Source organism: Cetorhinus maximus, chromosome 5 (genome assembly GCF_964194155.1).
Source record: "Cetorhinus maximus chromosome 5, sCetMax3.hap1.1, whole genome shotgun sequence".
Taxonomy (NCBI): domain Eukaryota; kingdom Metazoa; phylum Chordata; class Chondrichthyes; order Lamniformes; family Cetorhinidae; genus Cetorhinus; species Cetorhinus maximus.
Genome location: NC_135883.1, coordinates 19,073,879 through 19,088,366, shown reverse-complemented (window position 1 = coordinate 19,088,366; position 14,488 = coordinate 19,073,879). Strand labels below are relative to the sequence as shown.

Sequence of the window (14,488 nt, the reverse complement as noted above, 5' to 3'; positions counted from 1 at the left end):
CACATTCCTGACTTGTGCCTTGTAGATGGGGGACAGGCTTCAGGGAGTCAGGAGGGGAGTTACTAGCCACAGGATTCTTAGCCTCTGACCTGATCATGTAGCCACAGTATTTATATGGCTAGTCCAGTTCAGTTTCTGGTCAATGGTAACCCCCCAGGATGTTGATAGTGGGGGATTCAGTGATGGTAATGCCATTAAATGTCAAGGGGCGATGGTTAGATTCTCTCTTGTTGGAGATAGTCATTGCCTGGCATTGGTGTGGCACAAATGTTATTTGCCATTTGTCAGCCCAAGCCTGGATATTGTCCAGGTCTTGCTGCATTTGGACATGGACTGCTTCAATATCTGAGGAGTTGCGAATGCTGCTGAACATTTTGCAATCAACAGTGAACATCCCCACTTCTGACTTTATGATGGAAGGAAGGTCATTGATGAAGCAGCTGAAGATGGTTGGGCCAAGGACAACTAACATGAGGAGCTCCTGCAGCGATGTCCTGGAGCTGAGATGACTGACCTCCAACAACCACAGCCAAATTCCTTTGTGCTAGGTACAACTCCAACCAGTGGAGAGTTTTCCCCCTGATTCCCATTAACTCCAGTTTTGTTAGGACTCCTTGATGCCACACTCGGTTAAATGCTGCCTTGATGTCAAGGGCAGTCACTCTCACCTCACCCCAGGAATTCAGCTTTTTTGTCCATGTTTGAACCAAGGCCGTAATGAGCTCAGGAGCTGAGTGGCTGAGTCAGAAGCAGGTTATTGCTAAGCAAGTGCCGCTTGATAGCACCATTGATAACCCCCTTCCATTACTTTACTGATGATCGAGAGTAGACTGATGGGGTGGTAATTGGCCGGGTTGGATTTGTCCTGCTTTTTGTGTATAGGGCATAACTGGGCAATCTTCCACATAGCTGGGTGTATGCCAGTGCTGTAGCTGTACTGGAACAGCTTGGCTAGGGGTGCAGCAGGTTTGGAAGCACAAGTCTTCAGCACTATTGCTGGAATATTATCAGGGCCCATAGCCTTTGAACTATCCAGTGCCTACAACCATTTCTTGATATCACGTGGAGTGAACTGAATTGGCTGAAGACTGGCACCTGTGATGCTGAGGACTTCCGGAGGAGGCCGAGATGGATCATCCACTCGGCACTTCTGGTTGAAGATTGTAGCAAATGCTTCAGCCTTATATTTTGCACTGTTGTGCTGGGCTCCCCCATCATTGAGGATGAGGATATTTGTGGAGCCTCCTCCTCCAGTGAGTTGTTTAATTGTCCATCGCCATTCATGACTAGATGTGGCAGGACTGCAGAGCTTACATCTGATCCTTTGGTTGTGGGACCGCTTAGCTCTATCACTTGTTGCTTCTGCTGTTTGGTATGCAAGTAGTCTTGTATTATAGCTTCACCAGGTTGACACCTCATTCTTAGGTATGCCTGGTGCTGCTCCTGGCTTGCCCTGCACTCTTCATTGAACCACAGTTGACCCCCTGGCTTGATGGTAATGGTAGAGTGGGGGATATGCCGGGCAATGAGGTTACAGATTGTGTTTGAGTACAATTCTGCTGCTGCTGATGATCCACAGCATCTCATGGATGCCCAGTCTTGAGTTGCTAGACCTGTTCGAAATCTATCTCAATTAGCACGGTGGTAGTGTGACACAACACAATGGATTCCTAAATGTGAAGTCATTGTCTGCAGTGGTCACTCCTACCGATACTGTCGTGGACAGATGCATCTGCGGCAGACAGGTTGGTGAGGATGAGGTCAATTATGTTTTTCCCTCTTGTTGGTTCCCTCACTACCTGCCGCAGCTATGTCATTTAGGACTCAGCCAGCTCTGTAAGTAGTGGTGCTACCGAGCCACCGTTGGTGATGGACATTGAAGTTCCTCACCCAGAGTACACTCAGTGCCCTTGCCACTCTCCATGCTTCCTCCAAGTGTTGTACAACATGGAGGAGAACTGATTCATCAGCTTTGGGAGGGTGGTACATAGTAATAAGCAGGAGGTTTCCTTGCCATGTTTGACCTGTTGCCATGAAACTTCATCATCATCAACGTCAATCGATGTTGAGGACTCCCAGGGCAATTCCGCCCCGACTGTATACCATTGTGCCACCACTTCTGCTGGTTCTGTCCCGCTATACAGGATATATGCAGGGATGGTGATAGTAGTGTTTGGGACACCATGATTCCGTGAGGATGACTATGTCAGGCTGTTGCTTGCCTAGTCTGTGAGACAGCTCTCACAATTTTGGCACTAGTCCCCAGATATTAGTAAGGAGGACGTTGCAGGGCTGACAGGACTGAGTTTGCCGTTGTTGTTTCCGGTGCATAGGTTAATACCGGGTGGTCCGTTCGGTTTCGTTTCTTTTTTGAGGCTTTGTAGTGGTTTGGTACAAGTGAATGGCTTGCTAGGCCATTTAAGAGTCAACCACATTGCTGTGGGTCTGGAGTAAGGACAGCAGATTTACTTACCTAAATGGCATTAGTGAACCAGATGGGTTTTTATGACAATCGACAATGGTCATCATTAGACTTTTTATTCCAGATTTTTTTATTGTATTCAAATTCCACTATTGGTGGGGTTTGAACCCAGGTCCCCAGAGCATTACCCTGGGTCTCTGGATTACTAGTCGAGCAACAATCCCACTACACCATCGCCTCCCCTATCTCCTTTTGGAAAGGCTCCAGACTATTTTCCTTTTCTGGTAATTCTTTTATGCTGAACTTCCCAATTATGTATTTTTTTGTTTGTCATAGGTAGAAGCCAGTAGCCTGCTCCCCTAGCTCATCAATGGCTATCCCACTGCCTCCATTGCTCTGCAGGCTCGACTGAACTTCTGCCTCAAGAGCATGTAGATCAGCATGCAGTTTTCTTCTTAATGGGGCTCATTGCAAACAGCACTAAACGTTCAATGGCCCACGCTCTCCCAGCTATTATGGCAGCCTGCCACCAACACAATTTTGCAGCACAGTCACTGGGAAGAGTGAACAAAACAAGCAAATTGGAGATGGGGTGGGGGAACAAAACACTCTTAAGGTTGAGGAAGAGATGAAGGAAAAATGGAATGAACTAAAAGGAGTGGGAAAAGGCTGAAGCATTTACAAAGGAAATGCCTACACGAGTGGAATAAATGTACAGAGGCAATAAAGAAGTTATGGAGAGAAAGTTCAGAAAGGGAAGCGAGAGAAAATAGAAGTTGAGGAATAAGCCCAGGGAAAAGTAAAGAGAGCTTAATGGGGAAGGGGCATACCAATGATGAAATAAAATGTAAGTTTTATTTTTGACCTAGACCTCTGCCAACCGGCCATAAACTTCTGGTCAGCCAGACTCTGGATCCAGACTTATAGCAGGCACCAGATCCCTTCTCTAGCCAGGCCCTTTGAATCCAAATATCCACATGGTGGCCACCTGCTTCCAAATAGCCAGGCCATAAACCTATAGCAACCTCCTCCTGCTCCTCCTTCAGGTTTCATGCCCCAAAAGGGTGTTGGCAGCCATGGACTTTGGCTGGATTGATCCATGATTATGCTTGGCAAAGTACTGCAGTCATTTGTCATTCCCTTCTGCAGTATGGTTGACCTGGAAACTCTGCTGGTCGTCTTGCCTGCCATCAGCAATATTGGAAGAATCTCCAGGCTGAAAATCAACCTGGCTGGTCACATTATGATTGCACCTTCCATTGCCATCAAGTCCTGGTGTGGGACTTGAACCCAGAGTTACTGGCCCAGTGCTAGGGACATTACCACTATGTCACAAGATCTCTCCCTACAGCAGCCAGCTGGCTAATTTATCAAAATTCCAAAACTGGACTAGTAGCCTGCCTGCCAAGTCCCAAACCTGATTGCAGAACAGTCAGATCACCAAGCTCTTGAGTCTTGTTAGTACTTCCTGAACCTTCCACAGTTACTGCCAGGCCCCAATTCGTTGACCTACGCTTGGCCCTCAGATTCTCTAACTACTTTCAAACTTGCAAACAAGCCCCACATTATTTTCCTTTCTTGTTCATCAAGCCTTAGTTTTCCTGACTGATAGTGCTCACAATTCTTTTTGGTAACAGCATATTTTGACGCTTCATGCATTCTATCACAGACTTGTAGCCATGCATTAGTCAGTTTACTTTGCCAAGCTGGGTCTGCTGCATATGTCTTGACACCCTCGAACTGATTTTTTCTTTGTTTTTGTTGTTGGCTACTTTTCCTCCGATCATCTAATCATTCACAGAAACTGTTGGTAATCATTTCCCTAGTCCCAATGAAAGATAATCTCCTGCCACTCCCTTCTTCCACTCTCCTTCCCTATTTTCATTTTAAATATCAAAACTGGGGATCTTGTGGATTGATTTATTTCATGTGCTCCACAGCCCAAAATTATTAAACAGAATTGTTGACCTTCATGCTAAAATATTTTGATATTTGCCACAGTTGTATGAAACTCCTTGCCTGGAGCTGTTATTTATAAAATGTATGCCACATCACGCTAGGACTGGATGAGGTGCATCCAAGGATATTAAAGGAAGTGAGAGTAGAAATTGCAGGGGCTCTGGCCAAAATCTTTCAGTCTTCCCTTGACTCTGGGTTGGTGCCAGAGGACTGGAGAATTGCAAACATCATGCCCTTGTTCAAGAAAGGTTGTAAGGATAAGCCCAGCAATTACAAACCAGTCAGTTTAACTTCAGCGGTGGGCAAGATTCTAGAAACAATTATTTGGGATAGAATTAGTAGTCACATGGAAAAATATGGGTTGATAAGGAAGAGCCAGCATGGATTTCCAGAGGGGAAATCGTGTTTAACTAACTTGCTGGAGTTTTTTGAAGAGGTAATAGAAAAGGTCGATGAGAGTAATGCTACTAATGTGGTGTACATGGACTTTCAAAAGGCATTTGACACAGTGTTGCATAACAGACTTGTGAGAAAAGCTATTGCTCATGGAATAAAAGAGACAGTAGCAACATGAATATAAAATTGGCTGAAAAATAGGAAGCAGAGAGTAATGGTCAATGGATATTTTTCAGGAAGGTTTGTAGTAGAAGAGATTTAGTCTGTGTGTGTCTTCATTGGATTAAAGCCAGCTAGTCTGGGTGCTTTGATGTATAGTAGTTTTGAGATGTAAACAGTAAGGTAAAGGGTGCGTTTGCATTTTGTTGAATAGAGCATTCAAAGACTGGAGGTGAAATCTTGCATCTAGCTAGGAGACACCAAGCAATGTTTATATTACTAATAACATTGGTACTATGAAAGGGGTTCAAAGGGCCTGGTGATACAACGAGAATTTACATTCAAAAGGGAAGACAGAGTGTAACAGAAAGGAGTTTGTGTGTACAGGTCAGAGGCATGTAATATCTAAGCAGCTGTAAGCCTACAACTGTCTGCAAAGGAACCAGATTGAAAGGAACCTCGTTTTGAATTCGTAAGGTGAAAAATGCTTTGCCTGGTGTCTGTTCAAGTCTATTGGTTATTGTTACCTTAGTGGAGATTAATTTGGGAATTTGTTAAAAGTTATGATAGTAGTAATTTGTAGCCATGTGTATGTGTTAAATTCGTTGTAAATTAATACGTTTCATTTAGTTTGATATAAAAACCTCTCAAACTGGTGGTCTTATTCCTGAATTTAAAGCTGCAACTCAAAACATACCAGTTTAAAATATAGGATATGACAGTTGTTTAAAGTTTCCCTCTGGGATTTTAAATAACTCAGCCTTTACAAGCTGTGTCATAACAGCATGCAGGGGACAATTTCAAAGTTTAAGGATGATATGAAGCTTGGGTGTATTGTGAGCTGCAAGGAGGACTGTGTGGAACTTCAAGAGGATATAGACAAGTTGGTGGAGTGGCAGATAGGTGGCAGATGAAATTCAATGTGGAGAAGTGTGAAGTGATGCATTTTGGTAGGAAGGACATGGACAGACAATATAAAATAAGGGGTGAAATTTTGAAGGGGGTGCAGGAGCAGAAAGTCTTGGGTGTTTATGTGCATAGATCATTGAAGGTGGCAGGACAGGTGGAGAGAGCATTTGATTACGCATATGGTATCCTGAGCTTTATTGATAGGGGCATGGAGTACAAGAGCTGGGAGGTTATGCTGAATTTATATAAGACACTGGTTAGACCTCAGCTGGAATATTGTGTACAATTCTGGGTGCCACATTATGGGAAGGATGTAAACAATTGGAGAGAGTGCAGAAGAAGTTTATAAGAATGGTTCCAGGGATGACAAACTTCAGCTATGAGGATAGATTGGAGGGATTGGGGCTGTTCTCCTTGGAGAGAAGAAGGCTAAGAGGAGATTTGATAGAGATGCTCAAAATCATGAGGAGGCTGGACAGAATAGTTAGGGAGAACTGTTCCCACTCATATAGGATCAAGAACAAGAAGGCACAGATTTAAAATATTTTGCAAAAGAAGCAAGTGTGACATGAGAAAAAACTTTTTCACACAACGAGTGGTTTGGGTCTGGAATGCACTGCCTGGAAGTGTGTGATGGAGGCAGGTTCAATCGAGGCATTTAAGAGGGCATTAAACACTTATTTGAATAGAAACAATGTGCAAGGGTACAGGTAAAAGGCAGGCCAATGGCACTTGGTCATAATGCTCATTTGGAGAGCTGGTGCAGACACGATGGACCGAATGGCCTCCATCTGTGCCGTTAAAATTCTGTGATATCACTTCTGTTATGATACAAAATTAGCTAAGTTATATCAAACTGGTTTAGAAATTTTGAAGCTATTTGGAAAGTGGACTATGAAAGGATAAGTTTCACTATACCTACATCCATCACCAAGTTATTAGCATTTAGTTTCTTTTTTGTAAGCTTTATTAATCAAGTCAGTTTAGTCTGTTCACGTGGAAAATAAGAATATAAAACATTTTACTATGCTAAGTTAGAGCAGAGAACTTTAAAACAAAAGTTACCCTTCAAATTGAATAGCTAGTTTTTGCTTTCAATTACATTAAACATAACAAGGAAAGTTGGCCAAACATTCCAGCACCAGCAGTAGAGTTGAATCATTTGTTTTCTTGACAGGATCGTACAGAGTTCCTGTGGAGTGGGATGCCCCATTTAAAAGTGATGGAAAATATCCTCTAGTTGTTTTCTCTCATGGCCTTGGAGCTTTCAGGTAAATCTTTTGCATTATAAGATCATTAACAAACACACCTTTTCTTCTTTAAAAAGCTTCGTCCATTGATCAGTAGGGAGCAAAATAATCTTGACGCACAGCAGTTACAACTAGTAATTTCACAGTGATTCTTAATCGCTAGCCCAGCCTGCATGTAACAGTAGTTCACTCGCAGGTTCACTTTCACCAATGTCATGAAAGCGAAGTTATCCCATTTCGCTGTATTGTGATTTAAAATGCCCATAATTAATTTTTATAACTTTTGTACTTTAACCCTTGCTAATTTTGTTTGCTTGACCTTTTACTTTTGTTATGATCCCTGCTGAGGTTACCCTTGGACAAGTCTGATCCCAGAGTGGAACCTAGCTTGATAGATCCTAACTTTTATTTGTTTGTTTAGATATGTGGAGAGTAGCTACTGAACACAGTCACAGGAGTCAGCTGATAAACTTTTAACAAAAGAATAAAACATTTATTAAACAAGAAACGATGAACTATATTACAATACTCCTTCACCCACAAATATACCTGTACATATATATACAGATTTGTAAGGATAACACAAGTTACAGAAGCTGTCTTATACCCTAATGTACACAGTCCATGTACCAATAGGCACCCTGTGGTCAGACACACCACACTCTGAAACCAAGTGATAGATGCCACCTCAACAAGGATCACTCCTCCACTCCCCCCAGACGCTTGTCATACCATGAACCAACCAGTCTCACTGAACTCTGTCTTTCACACAAGGGTTCCTAATCTCCACTCTCCAAGGCCATGCCTTGGAATCTTCTCCCAAACCGATGTTTTCTCTCAGACCCCTTCTGCAAGGGTTCATCTCCAGGGTTTCGAACTCTTCTTCTGAAGTTCCTCTTCCCTGGGTCACCACACGCATTCAAGCTGTCTTCCATGCACTCACTCTCACCTGACACAGCCGACAATAGTACCACTGCTTCACATGCCCATAGCAAAGAGTTACAGACCTTCAGCCATCTCTTTGGACCTTCTTGCCTCTTGCAAGCTGTTCTCACTTTAAATCTGCTTTCTGCAGCTTTTGTCTCTTTAAATCTAAAGCTTGGAGCCTTTCTCTCTACCCCTCACTCTTAACTTCACTTAACAGGACCTTTTCCAGGTTCTAGTCCTTCCTTTGACTAGAAGGTCTGCTTGGGGCTTTCCCCTGTTCCACTCCCCTGGATTTTGGGGTATTTTCTTTAGCTTGGGACTGGCTATCTGTCCCTTTTGCTCCAGTCTCTCTCTGGAAGCTACTTTCAACCAATTTTAGCTTGGGACTGGCTAGCTATCCCTTCTAGGTGGCTTCTGTTTGGCAGCTGCCTTCAAAGCCAGCTGAACTCCAACAGCTTCCAAAACCAAAACTGCTATTTCTAGCTTTGTGTGTGTGTCTGTGGGAGGGACCTGCCTCCCTGGACCCCTGTTGCTAGGCAACAGCACTTTTCTTTTCCTACTCTTGTTTGCTTATCTTAGCTTACAGTTGTAAAACTCTCATTAGAAACGCAAGCACCTTTTAAAGTCAAACTAAAACTCAATTTGGCGTTTCTTAACACACAAATAAGAAATACAAATTAAACTTAAATTTTAAACCTAAAACTCATTCCTAACACCCACAAAATATGACTATAACTAACTTGTCTCTATTTCATAACACTTTACATCTTTTAAGTCTTGCATGTAGCGACAGTCGCTTAAAAATTTGGCACATCTGCCTCTTCAGACCCTTTTTTTCCCCCAAGATATAAATTTGTCCAGAACTATATTCCACAACTGACTGCAAGCAGAGCTGAACAAAATTCACTCGTGTATATACAAGTTTGTATTACTCTGTCTGTAGGGAGTGGGAAAATTGTTCACACAGCACTTTCCTAACTCACTCAGTTTCGAGACAACTGCAAAAATCTTGTTAGCTCAAATTTTATTTATCAAAAAGATTGCAAATTTCTATTTATAATTTTTTTCACATTTATTTTGTAGCCTTCTAGTTGCTGACCAACTATACGTGCCACAAAATTTAAATTTAAAGCATAGATTTACAAGACTTCCTGCATCTAGAGACTTATGAGGCAGGTGAAACACATACTCGCCCCTGTTTCTCGTAGCTAGTTTTGCCTGGAATAGGTAGCTAGCCTGAAGTCAGATGCTGTAGCTTGAGGGGTGGCAATCCAAATCAAGCATAGCTGACCAGGAACCTCTCCCTCTCTTACCTTCTGCCATTGGCACGTCGGAAGGATTTCTAGGTTGACAATCAACCTGTTTGTCCATGTTATGAATGCATCTTCCATGGCCTGGAGTGGGACTCGAACCCAGAGCTTCTGGTTCAGAGGTAGGGAGGCTGTCTACTGCACCACAAGACCATCCACATTTATAACCTAAATGAGGAAATAAATTGAGTATTTGTGAAAACATATTGTACTCTCTTGGACTCACTCCAGCGCTTACTCCTTGCAAAACCATTGGGTTTGTATTCATTCCACATCTCCAATCCTGTACAGACTGCTTAAGAGTGCTTCAAAGAAAGCTTTGAGACCCTGAAAAGTCAAATGTCTTAACTATCATGCTTCAGGTTTACTGAGTGATCCGCACAAGAGGTTGTGGAGTGCTGACTGAACCTTATTCTGTCTTCACTTCTCCACACTCAACCGGAATCTGCAGTTGCTACTTCCCAACCCACCCAATTTAACTGCGGCTGTAGCTCCGTTTTGTTGCAACCTGGCCGACAACTTTGCAGTATCTGCTCACTGGGGAACATGAGCAACTCTTTCTGCATTTAAACTCTGCGATTTGTCAGGATGTTGCCTAATTGTTGCCAGAATTCTTAAGAATGAAAGCCCAACCAGTGCTCATGTCATGCTTGACTTTATCCTGCAGTGACTTCAGAGAGCCAGAAGGAAACCTTGCAAGAAAATTTCTGCATTAGAGGGAAAAAAATTACAAATGTTGCAAAGCAATTTTGAGAAGCACCATTAATAAATCTGGCTATGACACGTTGTGAATGTTTGTGAACCTGCACTTGGTTTCTAAGTGCAACACTGTTTTTTATTTGTTCATGGGTTGTGGGCATCACTGGCTAGGCCAGCATTTATTGCCCATCCCTAATCACCCTTGTTCAGAGGGCATATTAAGAGTCAACCACATTGCTGCTATAAAACATTTTGTATATCATCCTTTTCATTGATTCTCCTGGCCATGAGAGAAGTAAGGTAATAAAATCATTTGTATATTTTTCCTGTTTTATATTTGGAACACTCTTTTCCCACACATTTCTGGGTGCAACAAAAAACCTATCTCTTTCATTACATCACACCACTGTCCTGGTAGCCATTTGTGCTTTACTGTGCGCACAATACTGTAGTGCAGTAGCTGCATAAACACTTCTTTTAAATTTATAAAATACTTCTGTCATAGAATAGTTTGTCCCTTGTACCTTGCACAATGCAACAAAAGGCCCACCAGCATAATTTAGCATTCAAGCAGCACTCTTTGCATAGGAATGTATAGGGCCATCTAAAGATTCCAGTAATAATTAATGAGTTAGGTTATTGGTGGTTAGTAATAAGATTTCTATCATTGCTGAAAAAAGAGCCATGTCTAACCTTTTTGTCTTGCACTCATCAGGACACTCACAGGAATACCAATATAAGGGGGAAAACAACAGGTTATCCTGTATGTGAAGAGAATGCTGATTGTTTGGCAAGTGGCATTGCTATGGAGAATGCACCACTGATGGCGACAGTTAACTGCCAAGCATTATTTGAAATTTAAACTATGCAGCTTGCCCACGCCATAAACACCACCCTTTGAAACACGTCCGCACCATAAACTCACTTAAGTGGAAGCGGTTTGACAACATAGTTGATGAGGCCACTAATCATGTAACAAATCTCTCTGACCACGCACTCTTCGAAAGTGAGGAGTTTGTTCTTGCGCATAGCTTCAATTTTGGTGTGCCTCCATCCCAGATCAAACGGGAAGAGGTATTAGCTGAGTTTGAACTCCTTTACCCCCAACTATCTCACCACAAACCAGCATCCGTTGAAGATGTTAAATCCTTGAAAGCATGCCTAGCTGATCTAGCACACATATTGCAGGATTCCTAACGACCTGCCCGACTTTCACATGCGACCCAAATGTCTTGCAGCATTGCGAGGCTTTACGACCAACCCGGACATACACATCAGTAAACCTGACAAAGGGAATAGTCATCCTTAACAAGTGTGACTACATCAACAAAATGCAAGTCATTCTTAATGACGGATCCAAATTCATATTCATTGGACCTGCCGCTCAACATGACTGGACTGCCTAGCTCGAAAGGAAGCTAAGAAACACTTGCTGGACTTGTGTAAAAGCAATGAGCTACCGAGTGATATATATGATGGAGTTTGTCCTCACTGCTCGCTGCGTCTGCATCTGCCTATGTATGGGCTACCCGAGGCAAACAAAAGTGATAAAAGTGATGTCCCTCTACATCCCATCTTATCTATGACTGGTTCTGTGTAACGTGAATTGGCCAAATGGTTGGGTGAATTGTTATAACCAGTTTTGACCAAGTTTTCCAGGTACATATTTGCAAAGATCATACAGGACTTGCACATAGACAGCAATGCTGTGTCCATATGCTCATTTTACATTGCTAGCCTATTCACCAATGTTCCACTTAAGGAAGCCATGGATATTGCGCTGCGGCTCAATATCATGGCCGCCGAGACCCACCGCTGTTGCATGAATCGGTGTTCATTGAACTTATGAACTCAGCAACTCACGCAGTTGAGTTCAGTTTTAATGACACCATATCTGTCCAAATAGATGGTGTTGCCATGGGATCTCCTCTAGGCCCAGCTCTCGCAAACATCTTTGTTGGGTTCCATGAGAAACGTGTTCTCGATGGAATGACACCCAGCCTCCTACCCCTCGCATATTTCTGATATGTGGATGACATGTTTGCTATATTTAAATTTGCAGCTGCATGTAATCATTTCCTTACATGTCATGATGGGCTCCATCTTGCACTCAAATTCGCCTTTCAAATGGAGCAGTCAAATGAACTCCCCTTCCTTAATGTACTAGTTGAGAAATCTGCCAGGGGATTCTTTGCCACGGTCTACCGCAAGCCTACCTTCACTGGTCAATATACACATTGGGATTCTTACAGTTCCACATGCTATAAGATTGGTCTTATTGGCTACCTTGTCAATAGGGCCCAAGCCATTTGCTCACCATGCAAGTTTTTTGCTGAAATAGGGCGCATCAAATGCATCCTGCAGGATAATATCTACCCTGCACTGTATATCACACAAACTCATGAACAGTCCTATGGCTGTCACTTTCAGCCTTGGAAAGTGCCCATTCTACCTCAGATTACTCTGGAAGGGCAAGGTATCTCAATTTGAGCAACAGGTGAAGCTAGCTGTTTCACAATGCTACTGTGTAGCAACACGAGTGGTATTCACCACTAACAGGATGCTGCCGTCAAGCCAAAAAGATGTTCTGCCTATCTAACAAATAAGTAACGTGGTATATGAATTTCAATGCTAGTGTGTGCTAGATATGTGGGCGGTATGTCCCAAAGACTGGTGGATCGTATAAAACAGCATGTCCCAGCTGCTGTTTGCAATGGACAGGGTACAGGCTGTACACAACCAGCCCGTGCGTGCAAAACTCAAAACACAGTGTCCAACTTGAGATGTGATTCCTTGATTGGACAGCATTTGCTAAATAATCCTCAATGTGCTAAGAATTATGCTGACAATCAATTTAAGATTGTCAGCTGGGCTCGCAATGTGGCACATTTGCGTGTACTGGAAGCTACATATATATTAATATACACGGCTCTTTGCAGACAGAAAGAACATGTACATGCATTGTGCCTGTTCAGCTAAACAAAATAAGTGACAGCCATTCGCTGACTCATTCCCCAGGGCAATTTCTTGACCAATCAGGGTCAAGCTGTCTAGTTTAAATTTCAAACAATGCTTGGCAGTTAACTGTCAGTCACCATCAGTTGCACATTCTCCATGGCAACACCACTTGCCAACCAACCAGCACTCTCTTCGCATACAGTATAAATTGGTGTTTTCCCCCCCTTATATTGGTATTCTGGCGAGTGTCCTGATGAGTGCAAGACAAAAAGCTTAGACATGTGTCTTTTTTCAGCAATACTCAAGTTCTGTACTACCAAATGACCATTTCTATCATTGTCAGTGTTTCTAATTTCGTTCCCCATATGCCGGTATCCCAGATAATAGCCCTTTCAGTTGAAATAATAGCTGGCAATGGCAAAACCAATCAGCGTACAATATACAAATGTTTATCTTGATGCTAAATCAGTGCTTGTGTGATGTAAGTCTAGCTACAAATAAACGTTTTGTTTATTCTAACTTCCTCCTACTCTTGAGATTTCATAGCATTTATTGTTTCATAGCCCAGGTATGTTGTAATTGTTCCCATATCAGAGCAGGAAATGGGAGCAGAAGAAAAGAGTGGAATATTTCATATCAGCAATGCTGAATCAGACATGTTCATATTTTTCACCACTGCAATTGGCTGATGTGGGTGGATGGCAGTTTAGTCAAATTATGCTGTACAGCAAATATAACTTCTATCTCCAGCAGCTTGTTCTATCTGCAGAAAAACACATCCTCCTTGCTGCTAACAGGCTGGAGCTATTGTAAGGCCATCTGTGTGATAGTCCAGTGAGGGAGTGGCCCTGCTATAATATGAACTTCACACTGAAAACAATGATCAAGCAAATGGGCTGATTACAATGTTTTTCTGTGCTGCAGCAGAGAGATTAAAATTAACTGACCAGAGCAAGTCAGAATTATTTACAAACGTTAACAAGCTACTATTAATTTACTAGCAAGTTTTTCAAATGGTTAAAAAAGCATAGTCATTTATCAAAAGTGGAGGAGGTCAGACTGTCACTATGAACAAGCAGAACTTTGCAGGAATTCGTGGAAAAAGACAAGATAAGATACTTCAGGAAATACATTTAGGAATAATGACTAAGAAAGAGGATTAAAAAACTTAAGACAAGAGTAGGCTCCATAATTAAATGCCTTTACCTGAATACTAGAAATTTTAAGAATAAAATAATTTTTCAACCATAAGTGCCAGGTGGATGATCCATCTCTGCCTACTCAAGAGGTTCCCAGCATCACAGATGCCAGTCTTCAGCCAGTTCGATTCACTCCACATGATATCAAGAAACAGCTGAAGGTACTGGATACTGCAAAGGCCTGACAACATTCCGGCAATAGTGCTTCAGAACTAGCCGCACCCCTAGCCAAGCTGTTCCAGTACAACAACAACACTGGCATCCACCCGGCCATGTGGAAAATTGCCCAGCTATGCCCTG

The 14,488-nt window shown here is 42.5% G+C and overlaps 1 protein-coding gene across 3 annotated transcripts in view; it reads left to right on the top strand.

The window, feature by feature from the left end:
• Positions 1–14,488, top strand: part of pla2g7 (phospholipase A2, group VII (platelet-activating factor acetylhydrolase, plasma)) — a 112,233-nt gene that overhangs the window by 35,302 nt on the left and 62,443 nt on the right. For all 3 annotated transcript variants that reach the window (XM_078541567.1, XM_078541564.1, XM_078541565.1), the window contains exon 4: positions 7,023–7,116. In XM_078541567.1, the coding sequence (XP_078397693.1) occupies positions 7,023–7,116 (94 nt within the window). The remainder of the gene's footprint in view (positions 1–7,022; positions 7,117–14,488) is intronic.